The 25,330-nt window shown below is 45.3% G+C and overlaps 2 protein-coding genes across 2 annotated transcripts in view; both read left to right on the top strand.

Annotated features, from left to right (window-relative positions):
• Window positions 1-122: 122 nt before the first annotated feature.
• Window positions 123-17,035, top strand: CELA1 (chymotrypsin like elastase 1). Its single transcript, XM_084832304.1, has 8 exons — window positions 123-167; window positions 1,435-1,517; window positions 5,075-5,175; window positions 8,337-8,462; window positions 10,822-10,958; window positions 11,437-11,582; window positions 15,626-15,775; window positions 16,897-17,035. Exons 1-8 carry the CDS (start codon window positions 128-130, stop codon window positions 16,912-16,914), a joined length of 801 nt encoding a protein of 266 aa, XP_084688430.1. The 5' UTR covers window positions 123-127; the 3' UTR covers window positions 16,915-17,035.
• A 2,745-nt stretch (window positions 17,036-19,780) lies between these two features.
• The window catches only part of BIN2 (bridging integrator 2), a 42,890-nt gene continuing 37,340 nt past the window's right edge, over window positions 19,781-25,330 (top strand). The window contains exon 1 of the mRNA XM_084836866.1: window positions 19,781-19,928. Within this exon, the coding sequence (XP_084692992.1) occupies window positions 19,815-19,928 (114 nt within the window). The 5' untranslated portion in view covers window positions 19,781-19,814. The remainder of the gene's footprint in view (window positions 19,929-25,330) is intronic.

Raw genomic sequence — 25,330 nt, 5'->3', positions numbered from 1 at the left:
GTCATCTGTACTTTTTCCCATTCCCCTCACCCCCAAGAATGGCTGTATTAAATTCTGCTATCTCTGTGATGGTATAGTAACGTATAAAAAGAACTGTCATTCAACCAAATCCAAACATTCATTCACCATGCTGAGTCTTCTAATCTTTGCCACAATTGTCCTTTGTGGTAAGTATTTCTGATTTAGTATGTTCTTGTGGGGCTGAAATGACAGGTCCTGTCCCCCCACCCCCCAATATTACATACAAAAGTGTTTTTAGCTTTCCTGCAAAAGTATATTCATGTAAGAAGCTGCTTTACATATGGTCCTGTTTACAGATGAGGAAATAAATTTGTCTGGGCTATACCACTTCAGACTGCAGGTGAGAATTCATGCAATGGACTGTCCTTCTCTCCATAAAAAATAGATTCCTCCTACACACAGAAAATAACCATACCAGGGAGAAGGCAAAGCTGGAACTCATCTCCCTGACATGTTAATCCCTATTTCTGCATTTAAAGAATGTCTGTGAGCATAAAGTGTGGAAGTCTTCACGTGTTCAGCTGAACATGCTTAGAATCCCTCTTCAGACTTTCTTGCTCAAGGTCAGGGGTTGAAGCCTCAGGAATGAGGACACTGACAGTGGGGCTGCCGTATCCAGTCCCGTGCCCCACCACTTTTGATGCCCACATGAATTCTTTGAACATATGAATAGGGTTTTAGTTTTCTATGTGGATTCTCTCTCTCTCTCTCTCTCTCTCTTCCCCCCCCCCCGCCCCCGCCATATACATATACCAGCTCCTGATGAGGGCAGAAGTCAAAACGCTGAACTCTAAATACATTTTGAAATGACTCTGTTGTCAGTCTATCTGTCTTTCTTATATACTTTACCTTATGACTGACTGCATCCATACTGCATCCAGAACCTCCTTGATGCTTTGATGTTGTGCTGCTTTACACCACTCTCTTTCTCACCACTCACTCACACAGAGAGAGAGAGACATGCACAGAGGAGCATCCTCACGTGAGCCCCCATCTGCAGTCACAAGCAGTCCAGAAACAGATTCTCACTGTCTGTCAGAACTGGGACACAGGGATCTCCCAGATTAGGGTTATGGTCCCTGTCCAGACAAGATGACATTTGTATTTCCCTTCCCTTGAAGCAAGTTGCTTGACTTGCTTGCATGGGTAATGCAGATTAATAGAAAAGAGGATTCTGGAAAGCAGCTGACATCTGACTGAATGGGACTATATCCCACTGAAAGCAATGTAATGCAAGTCAATGGTATTCCCACCCAAAAATGTTTCATGGTTCCTGGTTTCAATTCCCTTCCAGCTCATAAGAAGTGGTTGAATGTGACCAGCTCTTGGATTCTTTCAGTAGCCACTGAAAGATGTTTCACTTGTATCTGATGGCCATGTTCACTTGCTGTTGACACCATTTTATTCTTGAAGGACGTTGCTCAGAGGAGTTGCTGGAGGAAAATGGACGTGTCGTTGGGGGCTATGAGGCAAAGAAGCATTCATGGCCGTCACAGGTAGATACAATGCCTCCTTTCCAGAAAATAAAGTTTCTCCCCCTACTTGTGCATTTCCAGAGGGGGAGAGAAGTAGTTGGGGATGCAATTTTGAATTGGGAAAAAAATGAGAAAAGGAAAAAACGGGTTGCAGCGCCTTTCTCTTCTTCCTTGTTCCACTTCTAATCCTCCGTTCAAAGCTGCAGCTTCCTCTGGTTCCTTTTTCTTTCTTTTTATTAATGTTAGGACCGTGCATATAATGCCTAATTTGGGCCCCTAGTAATATCAAAAGGTGCTGCATTGTGAGCAAAGGAAACAGGCTGAATCTGAGTGGCCAGAATTCTGAGAAATGACAGAAAGGCTGTTTACCATATGCATACTAGCCAGAAAACTAATTGCAACGCTTTGCCATGACTGGCAAGAAGATGATTAGCAGGCAGATTTTACAATATACACAATTGAGGGACAAGGTCCCTTCTGCACTGCTGCAATGCAAATGGCTGTTAGTGCCCTCTTTGTTCACAAGTCTCCCCTGCCCACACAGCTGAATTTGAGCTGGAGCACCACAGAAGAAACCTACAAAGTACCAAAACAGAGAGGGGCCCTAAGAAGAAGCCAGAGAGCCTACAAAAAAAGAGTAAATGATGCATGCAGGGGTTGTGCTGCCAAATGAAAAAATATTCCAGACCTGATTGAAGGATTATTATTTTCTTTTTGGCACATTAGTAAAGAAAACAACGTGGAATGCTGTGTCTTAGAGGTCATAGTATTCAAGTAGAAGAGGTGGCATTCATTTTCTCAGAACCTTTTGTTGTTGTTGTTCAGTCGTTAAGTCGTATCCAACTCTTCCTGATGGAGGGCCAAACTAAATGGGACATTAATTGGAAAAATATAAAGAGCAGCCATGGGGGGGGGGGTGGACAGACTTCAGCCCTTCCCCCCACTCCTCCTCATGGTCCCAACAAAAATCCCCAAAGCTTCTCTTTGCATTGGGAAGGGAGCTTATTTGGGAGCTCTGTTGCTAATATACCCTTGCCCACATCCTTTTTTCCCCCACACCAGAGCTACTTCCCAAATCAGAGTGTCATGGGAATTCTGTAGTAATATGTTGCACCCTAACAGCTTAGAAGGAGGCTGAAGTTGGTATTGGCATGTAAGAGAGAGACAGAAATGGGCAGACACAGGAGAATAAAAATAGAGGGTTGCATTTGAGTGGCAAGGGAGAGGCCGAATTTTGCAAGTTGTCTCCTGAAACATTCTACCAACTGGGGAAAGGGGGAATAAAGCAATAATACTTTAATACTAATAATAATAAGGGGGAATAAAGCAAAAATACATCTTTGGCTGTGTTTTCATGAACCTAAGGGAACAACACTGGGTATTTGGGGGGCTCTTCTAGCAGTCAAGCCTCCCTCCTGAACTGTCTGCACGTGTTTTCAGAACAATAAGCACATAGCACCATGGCCTCTCCCAGCAGGGTGTCATTCAATGAAGTCATATGGAGTTTGAGGCTGGGGGTGGCTGTGCTTCAAAAGCCTGGGGCAGGGGTTCAGCTGCTGGCAGCCACTGGGGCCCGAACCTGCTGCCTTTGGGACTGTGTTTGGCCTCATCAGTTAGAAACTGGAAAGAACCATATGCACAGAATCTTAGGGTCACTGGTGAGCTACTTTACATGGTCAGGATGGAGCTTTGCCCCACCGTTGCATTCGGCCACTCTCCTCAGTGTGCTTCTCTGGCCAAAGCTAGTTACTCACCAGGGATTTGTGATGCTATTCATTCTTACGAGGATCTCTATTCCAGCTCCTTCACTTTAACTTCTGCCAGTGTGACTAACACAGGAATTCAAGATGTCGGAGGACTTAGATGACAATCCTATCTACATTTACCTGGGAGTAAGTCCCACTGAATTGCACATTGGGGCACAAAATCCCAACTTCAAGTATAGCCTGATGGGATCTGAGCTAGCGGTGACTGAACAAGAAAGAGATCTTGGGGTTGTGCTGGACAGCTCAATGAAAATGTCAGTGCAGTGTGCGGCTGCTGTAAAAAGGCAAACTCCATGTTAGGCATAATTAGAAAAGGAATTAAGAATAAAACTGCCAATATCATACTGCCCTTATAGAAATCTATGGTGCAATCACATTTGGAATACTGTGTACAGTTCTGGTCACCGTACCTACAAAAAGATACTGTAGAGATGGAAAAAGTGCAGAAAAGGGCAACTAAAATGATCAAGGGGCTGGAGCATCTCCCCTATGAGGGAAGGTTACAACAGCTGGGATTGTTTAGCTTGGAGAAAAGGAGGGTAAGGGGAGACATGATAGAGGTTTACAAAATTATGCATGGTGTGGAGAATGTGGATAGGGAGACATTTTTCTCCCTCTCTCAAAATACTAGAACCTGGGGTCATCCCATGAAGCTGATTGGTGGGAGATTCAGGACAGATAAAAGGAAGTACTTCTTCACACAGCCCGTAGTTAAACTATGGAATTCACTACCACAGGATGTAGTGATGGCCACCAATGTGGATGGCTTTAAAAGGGGGTTGGACACATTCCTGGAGGAAAAGGCTATCATTGGCTACTAGCCTTGATGGCTATGTGCTATCTCCAGTACCAGCAGCAGTGGACCTATGTACACCAGTTGCTGGGGAAGATGGGTACATGAGTGCTGTTGCACTCCTGTCCTGCTTGTGGGTTCCAAGTTGACAGCTGATTGGCCACTGTGTGAACAGAATGCTGGACTTGATGGACCCTTGGTCTGATCCAGCATGGCTCTTCTTATGTTCTTAATTCGGTGGGGCATACCTCTGAGCAGATATGCAAGGGACTGTGCTGGCAGAGTGTGTTCACTGCAACTGCAGTTAGTTGGCTGTGTGATGCTTGCCTTTGCCACATCAGAAAGTTCAAGGTGAGTAAGATTTGCATGAGTGCTCGAGAGAGGCCCAGGATGCATGTGGAAACATGCCTGTTGTACTCTTCTTTGCAAGAGCCACATTACAAAAATGTGCATCATTGGCCGTTTTTCCTGCCTGGCTTCCCTAATCAAAAGCAACTGTCAAACATGTCATATCATGCCTCCACTCACGCAACCTTTTAGTGAAGCGTCTGCTGGAGTTGGCTTCCTCAGTCCCTTCTCCCAAGCTTGGTGTCAAACGTGGGCATGCTTGGGCACCTGCCGAGGATCCACACGCCAGCAGGGGCCGACTGGCAAGAACCCCCCAGACGTGCTCCTCCTCTTCACCATCGCGACCTGCTTGCTCAGCTGCCTCTCGCTCTGGCCAGGCAAACGTGGTGGAGCAGGAGACGCCACGGCCTGCTTCCTCACTGGCTCTCTGCCTGCCTATCAAGCAAGGAAGTGGCAGCAATGATGGGAAAGAGGATCGGGAGCAAGAGCAGCTGGTGACAATGGCGGTGAGAAGGGAGAACTCACTGGGGTGTGGCATTGAGGGGGTCTTGCCCAGGGTCCCTCAGAAAGCTGGAACCAGCACTGCCTGCTGCCATTAAGCTGGCTGCAGATACCTTTAGTCCTCCTTTGGTGGCAAGAAATGCAACCCTCTCCTTTACCTCCCCATTTAGATTTCCCTCCAGTACTATGCAAATGGCGGCTGGCACCACACATGTGGTGGGACACTGGTGAAACAAAACTGGGTGATGACAGCGGCTCATTGTGTAGACAGGTAACAGTGAGTGATATCTTCACTACCTTGAGAGCTCATGTGACGTGAAATGCTGGGATGGAAGGTTAATGCTGGATAAGGTTTGGGGAGAAATCTTTCATCTTGTTTCTCTTGGAATATAAAACACTAGAGAGCTGTATCTTTTCTTTCTTGGGGTTCTTTCTTCAAGTTGAAAGTCAGACAGAGCCTCTGGAACAGAGTGGAATTAATCAAACTGAATTGGCTGCAGTGGAGAGAGGAGGAAATACCTCGTGATGGTCCTAGAATGCAAGCACAATGCTGAGCTGACTGTGTTTGGTTTGGTTTTTCCAAAATCTGCTCCTCTTTTCAGTCTCTGTTCATATATTGTTTGTATTGGCTGGCTCCTCCAATTGCATCATGTCATCATGTGCCATAATGCAAAATTATTCCTTGTTCTATGGAGTGTCCTACGGGCTGCATTGACTCACATTATATTTTCTAAATCACAGAGAGAGTCACAAGCATAACATGTGGCGTTTCATAAAATCACTCCATTGGCTATGTCTTATCTGGCTGAATAGACCAGGGGAGTCTTATTTATGTAAGAAATCACCCACCATGGAGCATGTTGTACCATGTCCAAAGAACTGAATACATAGATAGGACACAACCCTGAGAATATTAATCCTTGTTCATTTTTAAAGCAAGTTTCTAGACCTCATGTTTGTGGAGTTGCCTGGAAATCTGCAGAAGGCTCTGCAGAAAGTTCCACCCACTGAAGAAGGTGGAACTTCTCTGTCCTGCATCAAGTATTTGCCTCTCCACTGCAGCCTCCAGTCACTTCTTCCTCTGTTCGTTCATCCCTCAGCCATCCCTCTCCCCTTGCCAGATGCTACTCCATGGGAGGGTGGGGTAGGAAGCCTAAATTCTATGAAAAACTTGAGAACGCTTCATGTCAAACACTCAAGCATTGCCTTGTGCGATGGATTGATTTGATTCTGAGTACTGAGCTTGTGTTCTCTTGATGAAGACCTTCATGTTCCAGGGCAAAATATTAAAGTGACTGTGCCCTAAATCTGTCTGAGAAATAGATGGGCTGCAAATTTTCCCCTCTTAATGGTTCTTATGTTTATAAATATGCTTTACTTCGGTACAAGTTCCTTAATCAGTTGACCTTCAAACTAAAAATGAATAGTTTACAATATTTTGCACTTCAAAAGAACCTTTGGCAGAGTATATTCATTGTCTAGCACAGTGGTCTCCAAACTTTTTTGATCACGCACCCCATCAATAAAACATTTTTGAGTACGCACCCCTAATATATGTATATTTATAAATGATATATATGCACTACACTACTAATATATTATATACATTATAAAACATACAGAAAAATATAAAAATTAAAAAGGATGAGATAAAGTTGAAATAAACAATATTTTAAAATAATTTATTTTATTTTTGCTCTCATTAAGAATATTAATAACACTTCTTATTGAGAGTAGTGTGATTGAATATGCTTCATTATTGTTGAAAATCTTGGTTTAACACGTTGTGATACAGTGATTTGAAGGTCTAGTTCTAAGTTCAGTTTATTTTGATACTTGGTTTTAATGACTGCCATAGCTGAAAAAGACACCTCACAAAGATACGTAGATCCAAATGGAAGAAGTGCATCATTGGCTGCACTTACTAAATCATGATACTCATTTTTCAATCCTATCCAGCAATTATGCAAAGGTTTTTGTTGAAATTCAGCTCATAAACTTCCATCTTCCCTGATGTCAACCGGTTGTTCTTGCAAACTAATCGGAAGGTGTTGCATTTTTATATTTTTTACAAATGGGTTCAAACCCCACTGAAACACTTTGTTTGGAAGATTTTTAGGCAGGTTAGAAAATGCCTTTTCCAAGTGTTTTTAAGTGTGCAGATATGAGAGTTTGTATAGGTGTGTCGCCCCTGCAGTGGGCGTTGAACTCTTAGGTTAGAAGTGCCAAGATAGTGATACAGCAGACTCAAAGGTTTACTTACAAGGAGAACTTTATTGGGTAACTTACAGCACACAGGCGTACCCAACGGCTGGATCAGACAGCTTCTCTGAACCCCGAGCCACTGAGTCCAATGGGTCTTATACTCTACATGTCTGAGGCAGCACGACACTAGCAGGCACCCCCAGCGTTCATTCCCTGCATAGGCTAGAAGTGTTCGGTTCTCAGGCACAGCCACCTGTGAACAGATTTCGCTTCCCAGGCACATCAGAGATAAAGACTCTCCTCATTAGCCAGGAATGCACCAAGAAGGCTGTGATCAGCCTTGTGACTCATCTGCACATGCTCAGAGGCCTACTAGCATGGGAACTGCACCAATAATGAACTTAAGCAAGCATTATGGATCTCTAGGCCCCTCTAACACGATAAATGACTTGACTATGCTCCTGAGGCCAATACAATAGGTGACGCACTTACATCATTTCGGCAACAAAATCACATTTCCAAACATCCATTTTCAAAACGCCCACTCCACTGCACAAGTTCCTTTTGAAAAGCAGTTACCTTCTCACTCAAACGTCACCTTTACCTTGAAGGGACAGACTGAGTGTCTTTATTTTTTCAAAAATATCTGCTCGGTAGCGTACTGCTGACAGCCACTTGTCATCACAGAAAAGGTCAGCAAATTTAGAACAAATTTGCTCTCCTTCAGATGGCAGCTGCTCCAGTGCTGTGGCCGAGCAAGCAACCACGCCTTCCTCTGCAGTGCCTGGCAGAGAGTGGTGCAGTTGCTCTCAGTGGCCATGGCAGAAGCAGGATAGGACTGGAACAGAGAGAGAAATGCCACGGAGTTTCCCTCTCGGCTCCCGCCCTATCCTCATGCCACCACCGCCATCATTGCACATGATGGCAGCTCCTTGGGGCAGCAGGAGGCTGCTCAACGATCAGGTGGCTCATGCACCCTAGTGGATCGACTTGCACACCCCCTGGGGTGCGTGCACCCCACTTTGGAGACCACTGGTTTAGCAGACCCCCTGGAAGTGGGGGGTGGCTCCCTTACTACCCTACAGTGAACCTCTTATTTGTTTCTGAGTACTTCGTATCTTCTGTCAAATGTGGGAGGTTATTTATATATGAAGCTGTCAGGACTTGCGGAAAGATTCCACACTAGCAACACAACTCAGTTCCATTTTCCTGCCCTCTTATCTACAGTAACATGAATTTTCGTGTGGTTCTTGGTGACCACAACATTAAGCAGCATGAAGGCACAGAGCAAGCCATAAGTGTGGGGCGGATCTTTGTGCACCGAAATTGGAACAGCAACAATGTTGCTGGAGGGTAAGTGTGATTCTGAAAACATTGCCCAACTGCATAAATATGTACCATTTAAACAGGGTTTCCAACATGTCTGAGATCCAAAGAGCTACTTTAGGTGAGAGTCTGGGCAGCACCAGTGAGATTTCAGACTCTGAACAGCAAACCGTAAGGCCAAGTCCCAACCTGCTTTTGAAAGTTTGCTCAGTTCCAAAACCAGCTTGCCATGTGCTGTGGGCAGTGTCTTGGTCTGGCCATGAGCCGGAGCCCAGTGGGAAAGATGGATGTCTGACGGTGGCTTAGGGTCCTGCCAGACAAAGCTTTGATTGTGACATTGCCCTGCCTCATTCACAGAATGTTAGGGTCGGGCAGGGGGGAGATGATGACATCTTCTACTAGTAACTTTCCTGTGTTTTCCCACCTCTTTTCCTTTGTTTTTTCTTACCACAAAGCAATCCATTAAGGAGAAAAAGACAGAAGGCACAGTGCCTTCTAACTGGTAGTGCTGGGATCCCTCCACCTGAAAGCACCTGTGGTCAGGTAGCAGGTAGGGTCAAGCTGGAGTTGCAGGACCTTGGATAGCTCCAAGTAGACCACGTGCCCGGACAAAAGCCACATTCAAAAGCTCTCCTGGGAGGAAGAGTCTGGCCCAAGAAGGATAAAGGGCCCCAGCTGAGCTGCAGACTTTAGTCCTGTTCAGAAGTTAGCACTTCACATGGAGTGGGAGTGGGACCACCCTCCTGGCCCTGGCCCCCAAAGTTGCACAGCCCACTGACCCCATGCCCAACATGCACCTGTCCAGTGCAGATGTCTGAAAGGGGGAAGCCTCTGCGTATATAGCAATAGATTCCCCTGTGCATAATGGGCAGATGTCAGGATGGGCCCAGCAGGCAGTGCAACTTTGGGGTCGGGGAGGCTCAGACCAACTCCCTGTCCATGCATTAGCCCTCCATGGGGTTTTGATGCCTCTGGGCCAGACCGTTTCTTCCAGGCTCTTCCTGAAGGAAGGGGAGCCTTAAAAGAGTAGTCCTCTGGCCTGAAGCCTAGCACTCTGTTGCCTGTCATTCAGCGTCCGTGTTGCCTGTGCTGGCAAGAAGGCTTTTGAAGCCCCTGGTGTGAAGGAGGCCAAGAATCTCTCTCCCAGTGGTGTCTCAGTGAAAGGACTCCTGGCGGATAGGCTCTGGCTCAAGGTCTGTGCTGGGGCCCAGCTCTGGGTTCAACCCTCCCAGGGTTTGTGCCACCCCACCCCTCTTTCTGACCCACCGGCTGCCCCTCCACTGTGTCAGTCCTGGCTGCTGCTCAGGGGGAGGTTCGCAGGAGACATGCTGCTGTTCAAGAAGTACAAGCCCAAAATGGGGTGAGGGGGAAGGTCAGTGTTAGAGCACGTGCCTCGGAGGCAGAAAGTCCAAGGTTCAGTCCCAGAGATCTCCAGTTAAGTTTCTTAGGTAATATGGCTGGAAAGACCCCTGGTTGTGACCTCTGCTGTCTACTGGAATAGTGTGCAAGCTAGCCTAGTGGACTATCTCAGTGTGGAGCATTTTTCGATGCTCTCATGGTCTCTTGGGTGCTCACTGAGCTAATTGCACAGTTCTTTGAATTCCAGACAAAAACCTGAATCAGTTAAATGTTGTATTCTTTGTCTCACAAAATATGCAGAAAGTATCTTGTTGTCTGTTGTCTGTTGTTGTTGTTTTGGTTTAAAGACCTTTAAAGTTTTCCCTTTGCCTTTGTTGATTAGAACAGCAATTACAGGAAGCATGTCAGAGAAGAGATTCCAAGGGCCACCTCCTTACTCTTTTCCTACAAGGGAAGCACTTCCATGAGGCAAAAGGGGCCAAGACTAGATGTCACAAGAGATGCATGGCTGCCACAAAAAACTGCAGCCCTGTGTCTCCTTGTCCTCCCCCAGTAACAGTTACAAAATACATAACATGACATTACCAAGTGTCCCCATCTCTGCTCCACTTTAGCAGCTGCCACTTGTGTGTGTGTGGCGGGGGGGGAGGGACCTGTCAACCACCTGTCAACCACCTGTCTCCCACAACATCTCACTCCAGCCTTAGTGCAATATTTGCTCCGTTGACTAAATTGTGCACACAGGAATCTGAAATGCTAAACGAAGAAATTGGGGGGGGGGGAGAACCATACAGCTCTTAGAGATAATAACAGAATGGCTGCATTTAGCTTTCTGTTACATAGGCTTGGATTTTTATTGTATTTGGAATTCTTCTTAGTCACCTCTGTTCCATCTGAAGAAGAGTGAGGTATATCATATTTAAAAACCAATGAGAACAATTCCTGGTTTTACATTATTGGAAAGCTGAAGGGATTCTTTTTCTTTTCTCCTCATCCCTCCTCTCATTGTGCTTCTATTCCTTCACAGCTATGACATTGCCTTACTCCGTCTCTCTCAAAGCGCAAATTTGAACAGCTATGTGCAGCTGGGCGCTTTGCCACCATCTGATCAGATTCTGCCTAACAATCATCGGTGTTATATCACTGGCTGGGGCAGGACCAAAAGTAAGTGTTATTGCAACTCCTGCAGTGTGCCAGCTATCAAGGCCGCCTCTCTGGCTGACTTAGCTCCAGCTGTAGATGCTCACAGTTTTAATCTCATTGGTCCCAAATTCAAACCCTGATGCATCAGATGCCCTGTCTTCATGGCTTTTTTAGCAGTTGAGGCTGTTTATAAAGGGTGGTGGTGAATATGGTAGCTGTTGTATAGTAGATAAATGTCACGAGAATGGGGCTGAGTAGTGGCAACTGGAGGGGGTGGAATCTGGTGAATTCTAACATAGCCCAAGGCTCTGCATGCCATGGGCCTCATCCAAACAATTGGTGCTATCCATGCCAATGCAGGGCTGCCATCTTGCTTTGCCCGATGATGGTCCTGATACCTCAAAAGTTATGGTATACAGGCTACCCATGGTGCTGTTAAAACTCTGTTGCTATTTCCTTGGGCCAGCTGAATCCTAGTCTTTGGCGTATTTTTGCACAGCTAATGGGCAGCTGGCAACAGTCCTTCAGGAAGCCTATCTCCCTGTCGTGGATTACGCGACCTGCTCCAGTCCATCCTATTGGGGCTACACAGTCAAGAAAACCATGGTGTGTGCAGGAGGCGATGGGACACGCGCAGGTTGCCAGGTAATCCTGTGCTAGAAAAACATACCGTCTAGAATCATAGAACCATAGAATCATAGAATAGTAGGGTTGGAAGGGGCCTACAAGGCCATCAAGTCCAACCCCCTCCTCAATCTAAGTCACAAGTGCTTTTAGAGTGGACGCTAGTTTAGGGGAGAAGATAATCCCTCAAATTTGTAAGTGAAGCCTCTTAGACAGATTCTCAAAGTATAATCTGAATTGTTCCCAGTGCTATGTGTTCTGCTGCTGTTGAGCCGCCCAGAGAGCTGTGGCTATTGGGCAGTATACAATGAAGAAATAATTAAAAGAGGGTTCCCAATCTGGCCCTCCAGGATGCCCCACCCCCTTCCCCACAACCACCTATTGTTTGGTGGCTTCCTGGCCTTTGTGCTGTTCCTGTCCCCATCCCGAAAGGTTGAAATGCCTCTCTGAAGGCTCAGTGACTGGCAGGAAGAGCTTTAGGCCCCTTTTTCCTTCAGCCACACCCACCACCAGAGTGTGGCCCTCGAGAGTTTTTTCAAAATAGAATTTGGCCCTTGGGCTGAATGTGGTTGTGCACCCTTGTCCTAAACAAAAGACAGACAAATGGATAATGCTGTTCTGTGATTTCTTCTTCCTTGAATGAGAAAGTGCCACCAAGATCACATCTTTGCTTGCCCTCATTGTCTGGAGATGACACAAAGGCGCTAATATTAAGAGGGCATTCTCTCTTGATCTCCAAGATAACTATGGATCTACAGAAGATATAGACTAGGCATTCAAAGACTGCTGAATTTGCATCCTTCCAGTCTAATTCCCAAAAGACTTCCAATGCATTTTTAAAATTCTGTTCAAGTTTCATTCAGAATTTGGTGTATGGTTCCCTTCCTTGTCCACTCCTTGATTTTTCATTTGGTTGGTTTTAGATACACAAGGGCCACCACAGCCCATTCCTTGAGTGGCATTTTTTTTTTTTTGCAAAGCAAGTCTTCATTGGGAGAGTTGCATTGACACTGATGGCAGCTTCCCCTTTGGATGGAGCAGAAGCAGGGGGTGGGGAGATTTTATCACGGCTACAGTATGGGGGGTGGGAGCATTAAACTCCTTCCCTACACCCTGCAGTTCTGGTACAGAACCCCCTCCCCAAGGTTTTTGGGGGTTTTTGAGATACGTGAAATGCAGTCATGCATGTCACCTATCAGCTTCATGAGCAAATTAGTGCAAAGTTAGAGCAGTCTCAATTCCTTCGCGACAGATGGCATTGTCACCAGTCCTCTGCCAACCAGCTGCTTCCCTCTTGAAAAGCTGCATTTTCTGAAACTCCTTTTACTCCAATTTTTTTTTTTACTGAAAGCACCTCCCTGGTTTTACCACAGTGTACCATGTCCCCCTCCATTGAAACCTGGGCGTGCCTCTGTGACCTGGCAGTGACGTGGTCAAGGGGGTGGGATGCCCCATTCCCTCTTGTTTCCCCAATGGAAGTAGTTTTTCCCATTGAGAAAATCCCCAGGGGTGCAGCAGCGACCCCTCACATTACCACAATAGTGGGGACACTCATTCACCTTAGCTAGCCAACTTTTAATCTTTACCATATCCCTGCCCACCTTCTGTGCATGTTTATCCAGATGTAAGAAATAAATCTCTCTCCTCTGCAGCGAAAGGGTTAAAGGCTAACTTCAGTAACTTGCCCTAAAGCACTCTTTGGCTTCTCTGATGCTCTCTTAAATCACTAGTTGCTGTGCTTCTTTGATGTTCTGTAGTTTCAGGTTGTTCTCTGTTGTTATGTAAAGTCCCTGCTCCACTTTATTGCAGTAATCTTTTGAGTTTACAGGAGCGTCTCATTGTGAGCAGGGACAAGGAGAAAGGGAGAAGGGGGGTTGGAAGCAATAACTCCGGGACAGAATGCTGGAAGGGGGCAAAATTGGGGTGAGGGGGGAAGCTCTCAAGGGGACCCTTCAGATGCTGCACTCAAGAACCAAGGATTTTGGCTTCTTCAGGGAAATCTACGCATATGGGGAAAACTAGTGGCTCTCCATTCGTAATAACGTAGTAGCAGGGGGGAGACTGGATGGGGGGGACAAGCCTCTCTCTTTGGTTGAGCAGCCCCTGCCAGGTTGATGACATTCAGTTCTACTCCCCCCACCCCACCTGGAAGTATGTTCCTTTCAAGCACTGTGTGACCCCTGAAAACCAGATTTTAAAGGTATGGTACACTCAGCTTATCTTGCTTCATGTGTCCCTGATAGAGCAAAGGTGATTCCATTAAAATCTGGGTAATTATTATTATTATTATTTATTTCATTTCTATACCGCCCAATAGCCGAAGCTCTCTGGGCGGTTCACAAAAATTAAAACCAAACAACACACAATAAAACAATTTAAAATATATAGAACATTAAAACCACAATGTAACAATACAACCACAATAAAACCTAGCAGCAGTACAGGAGTTTAAAATACAGATTTAAAACAGCAAAGATAAAAATTTAGAAAGCTAAAATGCTTGGGAAAATAAAAAGGTCTTCACCTGGCGCCAAAAGGAGTACAATGTAGGCGCCAGGCGAACCTCACTAGGGAGCTCATTCCAGAGGCGGGGTGCCACAACAGAAAAAGCCCTCCTCCTAGTAGCCACCCGCCTCACTTCCTTTGGCAGGGGCTCACGGAGAAGGGCCGCTGATGATGATCTTAAGGTCCGGGCAGGCACATATGGGAGGAGGCGATCCTTCAGGTAACCTGGCCCCAAGCCGTTAAGGGCTTTGAATGTTAACACCAGCACTTTGAATCGGGCCCGGAAATGGACTGGCAGCCAGTGCAGCTGGAAAAGTACTGGCGTAATATGAGCTTGCAGGCCAGTCCCTGTTAACAATCTTGCTGCCCTATTTTGGACCAGCTGAAGTTTCCAGACCGTTTTCAAAGGCAGCCCCACGTATAACGCATTGCAGTAATCCAGACGAGAAGTTATCAGAGCATGGATAACTGTAGCTAGGCTATCTCTGTCCAGATAAGTGCGTAGTTGGTATACCAGCCTAAGCTGATAAAAAGTGCTCCGTGCCACTGAGTTCACCTGTGCCTCAAGTGACAGTTCTGGATCCAAGAGCACCCCCAAACTACGAACCTGGTCCTTTAGGGGGAGTGCAACCCCCTCCAGAACAGGTTGAATATCACCTAGCCGGGCAGACGAACCACCCACTAACAGTACCTCCGTCTTGTCTGGATTGAGTTTCAGTTTATTAGCCCTCATCCAGTCCATTACCGTGCCCAGGCACTGGTTCAGAACAGCCACTGCCTCACCTGGTTTTGATGAGAAAGAGAGGTAGAGCTGGGTATCATCCGCATATTGATGGCACCTCAGCCCACACCTCCGGATAACCTCCCCCAGCAGTTTCATGTAGATGTTAAACAGCATGGGGGATAAAATAGAGCCCTGTGGAACCCCATGGCACAATTGCCATGGCACAGAGCAATAATCCCCCAGCACCACCTTCTGGAATCAGCCATCCAAGTAGGAGCAGAACCACTGTCATGCAGTGCCTCCAACTCCCAACCCAGACAACCTATCCAGAAGGATACCATGGTCGATGGTATCGAAAGCCGCTGAGAGGTCCAGGAGAATCAACAGGGTCGCACTCCCCCTGTCCCTCTCCCGGCAGAGGTCATCCCACAGGGCGACCAAGGCAGTTTCCGTTCCAAAACCAGGCCTGAAGCCCAATTGAAATGGATCTAGATAATCCGTTTCATTCAAGAGTGCCTGGAGCTGTCCTACAACCACCCACTCAAGCACCTTGCCCAGGAAGGGGATGTTGGCCACTGGCCTATAATTGTTAACATCCTCTGGGTCCAGGTTAGGCTTTTTCAGGAGTGGTCTAATTACTGCCTCTTTTAAAGCAGCAGGCACCAATGAACTTCTCATTCCATTGTTGTGAAGATTCCCCCCCCCCCCCCGGTTTGGTGCTAGCCACAGATTTGCTTACATAGATACTTCATTCTTTGCAGAAAAAAATCAAAGAGAAAACGATATATCAGAAATGCTGTTGATGCTTGTTTTCCATCTCTGCTTTTTATTCTAGGGGGATTCTGGAGGGCCATTGCATTGCCTGGTGAATGGCAAATACTATGTCCATGGGGTCACTAGCTTTGTTTCCAGTTCTGGATGCAATGTCCTTTGGAAACCCACAGTGTTCACCCGTGTCTCTGCCTATATTTCCTGGCTTAATAATGTAAGTTTATGTATACTCCTGGGGGGACTGCACTAAGGAGGGGACCAGGCACCCAAGGGGGTTTTCACAGCTGAGGTTTGGGCATGCTTTTATCAGAGACTGAATTTGAACTATACACTTAGACCAGTTTACCTATTTATTTTATTACATTTATATCCTGCCTTTCCACTAAAAATAGGGGATGTTATGACTATTAAACCAGTTTGTGGTTAGATATGCCCTCAGCACAATAAATAAATCAAAACTGTAAACTTCTATAAAAATTCCAATTGTAATGATGGGTGTGTGAGTAGGAGGGCTTATATATTTGTGTGAACCACTGGGGAGAACAGCACATCTCTGTTTGCTTGGTGTGCAGAGGCACGTAGCCCCCCTGTAGAAACGTCTGGCTCCCACTGCCAGGAGAGTGCAGGTGTTGACCTGGCCACAAGAGTGTAGCCCTTTACTTGTCCCTGTCAGCATGGATGGAAACCATTCACTGGTATGGGAAAAGGTAAAAGTATATGGTCCCAGGGCATGGCCTAAAGATGCAGCCTCCTGGTTGAAGCTCAGCAGGGCAGTGCCTGGATGGGAGACCCACCTGGGAACCCATGTCTGCCTCTGTGAGTTTCATCATGGAAGAAAGGCAGATGTCAATGTAACAAACAAATGTAAACAAGCAAACAAAGGCGGGGAGTCCAGGACACCTTTGGGTGAAGGTAAACCTAATGCTAGTAAATTCAGCTATCGAGAAGGAATCCTGCTGCTGTCTCTTTAGCCTCACTCTCGATTCTTTGCCATACAGTAGATTGTGATGGAAAGTTGAGAACTGATCGTGTGTGTGTGAGAGAGAGAGACAGACAGACAGAGAGAGACAGAGACAGAGACAGAGAGAGAGGAATATATATAAATATATAAAATGTGCATGTATGCTTACAAGCAACTAAATAATATGAGGAGCTGGAACCATACCTCTCCCTGCTCAGACTGCATTGCCATGAGTTTCACCTCGAGTTTTGCCTAGAATATAAACGGGTACATTTAGAACTCTTCTTTCTTACTTTAAAAAGAATGTTTGGCCTCATAAGAGTAACCTTTTTCTGTCTTCCCCCCACCCCCCTTTTTTAAAACTCTTCTTTCAGGTAATTTCCTCAAACTGAATGAGCTAGAAAGGAGAAAGTACATAAGAAGTGAATGTCATTACCTGGTCAGAAGACGCTGCACATTTTCTGTTAGTCAAATATTGTCGTGTTCCTTAGCAAAAATAAAGCTTTACATTAGACTGCTTTGTTCTTTCTTCCTTTTTTTTATAATGGATTGAGTTGATAACATAAGGTAATTATGAAGTTATCATGTATCAACATCACACGTTTTCTGTCTGTATGATCTTTTAGTTAGTCTTGTCTTGCGCTCTCCCTTCCCTGAATACTGGAATTTACAGTAGCCCACCAAAAGATGTTGGACTCTAATACTCATCAGCCCCAACCAGCATAGCCAATAGTTAGAAATTATGGGAGTTGTAGTCCAAAAACAATGGGAGGGCTACAGGTTGGGGCAAAAGATCCCAATCACATATAAGCTGATGAGATTTGAGCTAATGGAGATTGACCAAGACAGAGGGGTTGTGGTGGACAGCTCAATGAAAATGTCAACCCAGTGTGTGGCTGCTGCAAAGAAGGCAAATTCCATGTTAGGCATAATTACAAAAAGGAACTGAAAATGAAAGTGCCACCATCATACTGCCCTCATACATATGTATTGTGCAACCACACTTGGAATATTGTGTACAGTTCTGGTCACCACATCTAAAAAAGGATACTGTAGAGATGAAAAAAGTTAAGAGAAGGGCAACTACAATGATCAAGGGGCTGCTACCCACTGAATCTCATAAAGTGGGGCACCCCAAATGGTGCCCTTGGGTGTCGGCAGTGTGGTGCAGGGGAAGGTGGTGCTACACATACGTGGGTCCCGGGCCATGCAGGGCTTTAAGTTAAGCACCAGCACTTAGAACTGAGTAAAAACATGGACTGAGAGCCAGTGGAGCTGTTTTGAATGCTGGGAGACAGACAGTCATCAGTTTGGCTGGGAGCGAGTCAAAAATGGATTGTTCTTCCCCTTTGCAATCAATACCACAATAGACAAAGCTTCAGGCTAATACGACCCTATTCTGCTAGAGACTAGCCTCTCTACAAATGCAGATTCAAGCAAACTCTCAGACTGCCTCAGGCCCTAAACAACTAATCAACAATCTCTAAGCAGAGGGGATAAACCAGAGGGTAGAGAAGTTGCTGGCAGTTTGGGTATGAACCTCATGGCCAAGCTTGCTTCACAATGATGCCCCTCCCTTAGGGTGGCTCCCTCCTACGTTGGCTTCCAAGAGTGGCTACCCTGGCCGAGCCCTGCCCCTAACTTTTCCAGCTTTGCTTTGCGACGCGCCCTAGCATCTCTCAAGTCATCCCCCTTTTCCTCCTCGGAAACTTGAGTTCCCACAGTGTAGGGAGGGGGCAGGGACTCAGCCTGGGCCATCTTTTTGTCAAGGCCTTTGGAGAATCTCCCCAGCATCTAGGCCATCCAGGGAGGGTCCCTCCCCCAGGCTTCAATCTAGCAGATCTAACTCTGACTCAGAATCAGAGCTGTCAGATATCTGAAAGAGCTGGGACTCATCCCTGACACATGGACCTCTTCTCTCCCTCCAAACCCTTCTCTTCATGTTTTCCATAAACCTGTACACTTTTTGTCTTCATCCCAACCAAAACAAAAGTTGAATATGTGTTCCTGCTTTTGCTTCCAGGCGCCCCTTGTTTCCCTTCCTTTCCTTTCCTTTGGTTTCACTGTCATTGTCAATCATAGAGCAGGGCCTCAGAAGCTCTTTCGCCCAAGGACCAAGTTCCATTCAGAGAAGCTCTTGGGGGCCATGTTGTGGTGAGCAGGGCAGAAGGCAACAGGGTCTGGGTCTGGGTCATAATGCCAAAAATAACAGCATATTCTGGCTTAAAGGTCTTACTGCCAGTCACTAAGCCATAGGAAAGGCACCTCAACCTTTTAGAATGGGGATCAAACTGCACAAAAGGTGGGAAGCCAGCAAATGATTGGTGGTTGGGGGAAGGGGTGGGGCCAGAGGAAGGGCGAGGCCTTTGTGGAACCCTGGAGAGCTGGACTGGGAACCTCAGAGGGCCAGATTCTGCACCCCTAATATGGACTGTACGGTCCCTTGGGGCAGAGACCTGTCTTCTTAAATTTCTGCTATTTTAGAAAGCTCCATTATATTAAAGGTGCTAAAATGAATATACTAGTAATGCATATAGTAATGTAAATAAAGTAAAATAATACAGAAGTAAAGCTTTTAATAAAGTAAATGTGGGTTGTGATGTACATGTCTGATCATGGTGAATTAATAAGAGTTCTACATTTCCTCCATGAGCGGCAAAGCAGCTGCAAATACTGAAGCAGTGAAGCACTCATGTATTTCAGAAAGCATCAGCACTAGATAATCACTGTACCAGCTAAGAAACGGAGCAGTGAACAAGGATGTTCCCAGTTTAAATCCTGCCTTCAGGATGAACTCAGCAGCTGCCCTCAAGCAAGTTCCTATCCTGCAGCCTCAGCTGTCCATCTGTCACGGGAGAATAAGAATACCTTGCAGGGTTGTTGTAAGAATTACCAAAATAATGTATGTCAGGTGCTTTGAACATTCAAAAGCGGTGCACAAATGCTAAGTTTAAGTAGAAACCGCCCCTAAGCCCTACTCTGTAGCCTATGTAATAAAATTATTAATCCAGCCCTGGCGGTAATACATGCAGATACTACAGAAAGGCATTTCCAGACTCAAAACCTTCTCCGGAATGTTGGACTAGATTGACTTGGTATGATCTAACAAGTCCTTTCTTCCCCCTTATGTTCTCTATAAAGAAAGTCCAGCTTACCCAGCATTCAGCTTAGGAGGCAAACACACCCCCAAAGCAATGGCTAAGCGGATGCCCAACCCAGTGACAACTGACACTCCTTTCTTAAACTTCCTTCCATGGTAATAAAAAAAAAAAAAAATTAAAACCACAACTTGATGCTGAAAACTGAAATTGCACAAAGAGACGCAGCCATGGCAGAGGGCAAAAGTGGAGGCGCCGGGCTGTTCGCAAAGCGTGTCCAAAAGCAACTCAGCCGAGCCCAAGAGAAGGTACTGGTGCTGACATCTTTCTTTAAATGTATCCGCTTTGTTATGCCCTGGAAGGGAAGTGCGCAGAGCCTGTCCTTTCAGTTCTCAGAAAATGCCCCACCATAATGAGAGATTAGGCAAAGCTGGAAGGGAAAGAGAGATGATTCACCCATCTGCCTTGTTCACTTCAACAATGTTCTGAAGGCCTTAAATGTTGGTCTGCACTGTAATAAGGTGGTAGATATTAAAAGTTGTTTAGTGTGGATGAGTTATCCTGTCACAGACTTTAGCCTGCCTTTTGATCTGAATTGTATAAATATCAGTTAAAAGCTGGGTTTCCCACTGGTCGTTCAGTACATATAACCTACGTTTGCAATTCTGACTATTTAATCAGTGGTGGTGATGGTTTATGTAAACAGATTAATCCATAGTACTACTGTACGAAAGAGTTAAACTAACTGAACAGTCATTTCCTGGCTCCAGGAGACTCTGGTAACTGTCAGTTTGTGAAGGGGGAGAGAGTTGTGTTATACTCTGAAATGTTTGGTATGAAGCAACAGACTAATTGTTCCAATGAGCAAAGATTGCATACGGAGATGTCTTAGGGAAAGCATGTCAACTCTCTGAAGAAACAATAATTGCAAGAAAGAATATCTGTGGTAAACAAACATTGCTATCTTCAGTTTCAGGGGACCCAAGACAGGCAATAAATAACGCCTGGGATCACTCACACACACTGATTCGCTTTTTATTTGGCCCCTAGAAGCCATACGAAATGTAATTACGGTGTGGTAAAACATTTACCCACAGTTCAACATATCAGGAAATCTTTAATTGTTTGATCTTGCTATATTATTATGTATGTTCCTTTTTGTTGCCTTCATGTTTTTAACTGTATTTCCAAATAAAATTAAATTTCAGGGGGAACAACAAAAACAGAACACCTTCCCTCAGCACAAGGGCCAAATCTATATCTCCCCCCACCCCCCGCACTATTAAATAAAGATTTCTGGAGATGAGATTGGCTAGTATTAAGCTTACTTGGAAGGGAGTAAATTCAATCAAGCAGAATCAAACAAAATTGGTTGTACTCAAAATGAACCCTATCAGGAAGAAGTTCAGGAAACAGAAAGAACAGATACCCTTCTTCCCTCAGCGACGTTTCCCCCATAAGCATAAAATCCATGGAAGGGCAATAGAGCAACAGAATGGTTGGGCCATCTGACATCTTGTAGCCCAATTGTTGCAAAGACCAGCTCCATCCTCTCTCTGTTTCCTCACCTGAACTTTCCTTCCTGCCACTTGTTTGCATCCAGTCTAGCAGATGGCTGTTAAGCGATCCAGTCCTTGGGCATCTCTACACCAGCCTAAAATCCTGCATTTAAAACAGGGCTTTCTGTCTCCATTTTAAATGCAGGACCACAATTGACTCCCTTTACACACACTTCCTTTCCCCCCTCCCTTTCCCCCCTCCTTCTCCCTGTATCTGAGTCTTCCATTATCTTTCATTGATCTCTCTCCTCTTCTTGCCGCTTTTACTCTTTTCACGGAGGAAACTGAAGCAGAACACAACGGGGTAATTTGATAGCTCATTATCTGGGATCTATTTAAAAATGGAACAAAGGGCATTTAGTGCAAGAGATGCCTGGGATGATCACTACGCCATGTAAAGAGCCCGCAAACTTCCGTGAAGGAGCAATCTCAATCGCAGGATAAAAGCCCAGTGTCAAGGAGCCCCTTTGCTTAAATGTCTTCATCACTTCATCCTTAAAGCTTTAGATTAAAACACAGATGAGAAGGATTCAAGACGGATTACAACAGATAAAATTTAGATTCCCCCCCCCCCCCCGCAAAGCTTGCTAAATTGTGAGCACTAATAGTGGGCTTGTTCTTGAGCCCATTTTCAGATGGTAGCTGTATTAGTCTATTATGACAAAGAGTCCTGTAGCACCTTAAAGACTAACAAATTTATTCTGGCATAAGCTTTCATAGACTATCGCCCACAACACCAGATGCCTGGAGCATTATGGAAAGTTTCAGGTATTATATACAGTACATATGGTGGAGTGATTGGGGGTGGGGAAGAATTGAAAACAGTGAGGTCAGAAGGAAATTAAATGCAGAAAATGACATTCACATTACTAACGGTGTTCATTGACGGTGCAGTTGTTGACCACTGTGAATAACCATTGTTAGTAATGTGATTGTCACTTTCTGCATTTAATGTCCTTCTCACCTCACTGTTTACCATTCTCCCCCACCCCCCACCACCCTCACTCCACCATATGTACTGTATATAAACCTGAAACTTTCCATAATACCCCATGCATCTAATGAACTGGACTACAGTCCACAAAAGCCTATGTCAGAATAAATGTGTCAGTCTTTGAGGAGCGGAAACACTCTTTGTTGTTCATTCTTGGAGTGTAGCCAAAAGAGCACCATCTACTCACATGAAGCGAGGTACCAGCAGGTTTGGGGAACTCCAAGGTTTGCAGCAGTACCTCCCCCCCAAAAAAAATTGGGGGGGGGATCCCCAATGAGAACTGAGCATGCTCGGTGACCATGGTATACTTATTGAGTGACTGGGCGAGGATGAGAATGGCATGGGACATGGCTGACTAGCTGAAACTCTGTACAGGGGCACTCCATACTACAAAAGTTTGTTGTAGTTCCCACTTTTAGAATGCTCTAATGGGGACCTGATGCGATATGAAATGGAGTTTGCAGTGAATTCCCAAGCAATGGTGTAGGCTTGTCTTCTGCCCAGCTTTGCAACTGAAATATTCATGGACACTGAAAAACTGAACGCTGGCTCAGCTGAGCCTGAACTCTCCCCCTGGGCTTCAGATGGGTTTCCTGCCTGTTAAATTTTATTTTAACATTGAACATTCATGTGTTTTTCCATGTATTCAATGCCTTATTAAAATAATAATTAAAAACCCTTTAAAATGGACACATTATTTTGGGGATTAGGGGAAGGCAGAATAAAATTTAGGGGCAGGAGACCAAGGGCCTTGCATGGGCGCTGAGCTTGGGACGTGCCTATTGTGGGCTAACTCCTCATCTCAGCTGTCAACTCAACATCTGAAACAAATAGCGCAAGCACTTCGTCTTCACTTGTAAAGCAACAATGATCCATGCAGCCAGTGCGGCCTTTACGTTCTTTTTTGTATTTTATTTGTGAGGAAACTTACAGTATCAGTGCCCGTTCAACAAACAATGGTGAGTGTGAGTGATTTGATCCATGCTTGCAAATTTATCATCTTATATGACAGGGATAAATCATGCTTGCAAACCATCCATCAAAGCTGGGACATTGGCTACAAATGCAACGAAAAGATCAGTTTGTTCAAACATTGAACAAACCAGGGGGGAGCTCTGAAGCTCTCCTCAACCTGGGACAGTGTTCAATCAAGGGCGAGCCCAGGGGCAAGGTTTCTTGATGGCAGTTAGCCAATCAGGGCCATGTGCAGCCAGCTATCCTCAACCTGGGTCAGTTTTTAATCAAGGGCCAGCCTAGGGGCAAGGTTTCTTGGTGCTAGCCAATCAGGGCCATGCGCAGTTACCAATCAGGGCCATGCGCAACCAGCTGTAGAACTGTTCTTTATTTTCAACTTTTCCCCAGAGCTTGATGCTGGGAAAGGAGTGTTGAGGATGCTAAAACCAACTTGTTTCTAGGCCAGGCTCCACAGAGCTCCCATCTCCCTCAACACCCCCAGCCCGGGCACACAGCCCCTCTTTAAATACTATGCGGTTCCTTCAGAGCTCCTTCTTGCCTTGAGTCCCTATCTCCTCTGCAGATGTTTCCAAACACTGTTCCCTGAATGTTTGTGTGTTAGAATATTCACACCAGCTCAGCCTACAGCAAAACAGTAGCGTCAAGGGAGTCAAGGATATAGTCCAAAAGGTACACTACAGAGGAAAGTGCCCCACTTCTGTCCATTTATTGAATATTGTACTTGTACTGAACATTTATTTATTGCTTGTTTATTGTATTTTGCACAGTTTTTTATTGCTTTTATCTTGTATGCCGCCATGAGAGGGTGCCACCCTTAAAGGTGGTCTAAAAATCCATTTAAATGAAACTAAATAAATAAATATGGAAAGCCACTAACCATCCAATGACAAGGCCAACCCTGAGGGAGAAGTGCATGCAAGTAGGAGGCTTCAGTCTCTGAGTCGCACTTGAAGTGATGGAAGTGATAAACTGCCTAGAAGGGGATAATGTAGCTACCTCTGCCCCCTCCCCCTGCCAATACTTTGCCCCTTTTCTCTGCCTGCATTGGACTGTCCATTGCCCTAGTCATTTTATTTATTTATTTTGACATCTGTATTCACATGTATATAATATATAACATTATATGCCATCCTTTAGCCAGAGAGTTTCCAGGGTGAGTCACAAAATTAAAATTACAATAAAATCAATACAGTTGCAAATAAATACAACAGCCAATAGCATGTTCAATGAAGACCAGCAATTAAAAACAGCAGATGGAAATTGTTCAGAAACTGTTCTGCTGTTCATACATCCAGTGTAACAATCAAAGAGGGAAGTGTGTTTTACTTAGCACAATAAGGTGAATGGCTACCACATCCGCATGGACATCAAAAATTCATCCTGATAGGAGGGAAATGAGAGTTCCGTTTCTAGACTTTACTTACACCATTCATATCCCATACCTTCAACATTTAAGAATTACCAGGGAGGCAGCTAACAATATAACAATAGATCAGTGGTACAGAACCTCAGTACTGGGGGCCAAATCTGGACCACTTGGGGGCCCAATCCAGCCCGCTGGGGTTGCCCAGAAGTCCACGCCCCCTTCCCCTTTTCCCCAGTCACATATTGTTTGGTAGCTTTCCTGCTTTTGTGCAATTTTCCCCATTCTAAACAGTTGAAATGCCTCTCCTAAGGCAGTAAGAGCTTTAAGCTACAACAGGCCAGCATTTTTTGTATTTTTTTTTCAAATTCTGCCCACCACTGGAATAAGGCCCCTTAGAGCTTCTCCAAAAATGGAATTCAGCCCTTAGGCTGAAAGAGGTTCTGCAGCCTTGCATTAGATATACAAGTGTATTGGCCATCTTTTGCCATTGGACAGAGCGTCCAAAACTATGCTGAGAGAAGACAGTGGGCATTTCTACACCAGCCTAAAATCCTGCATTTAAAACAGGGCTTTCTGCTTCCGTTTTAAATGCAGGATCACCGCTTACTCCCTTTATATGCGCTTTCTCCCCTCCCCCCTCCTTCTCCCAGTATCCGAGTCTTCCATTATCTTTCATTGATCTTGCTCCTCTTCTTGCCGCTTTAACTCTTTTCACGGAGGAAACTGAAGCGGAACACAACTGGGTAATTTGATAGCTCATTATCTGCAATCTATTTAAAAATGGAACAAAGGGCATTTAGTACAGAAGGGTCACGG

This window comes from Heloderma suspectum, chromosome 2, assembly GCF_057233095.1.
Source record: "Heloderma suspectum isolate Gila_16-S chromosome 2, 16-S_ref, whole genome shotgun sequence".
Classification (NCBI taxonomy): domain Eukaryota; kingdom Metazoa; phylum Chordata; class Lepidosauria; order Squamata; family Helodermatidae; genus Heloderma; species Heloderma suspectum.
This window is presented reverse-complemented; position numbering and strand designations above follow the sequence as displayed.

Bases quoted from the DNA above. Each gene is read 5' to 3' on its own strand.
- CELA1 (XM_084832304.1), top strand. From the start codon at position 128: ATGCTGAGTCTTCTAATCTTTGCCACAATTGTCCTTTGTG. The intron at 1,518-5,074 runs GTAGATACAATG...CTCCCCATTTAG, and splicing joins AGCATTCATGGCCGTCACAG to ATTTCCCTCCAGTACTATGC. The intron at 8,463-10,821 runs GTAAGTGTGATT...ATTCCTTCACAG, and splicing joins AGCAACAATGTTGCTGGAGG to CTATGACATTGCCTTACTCC.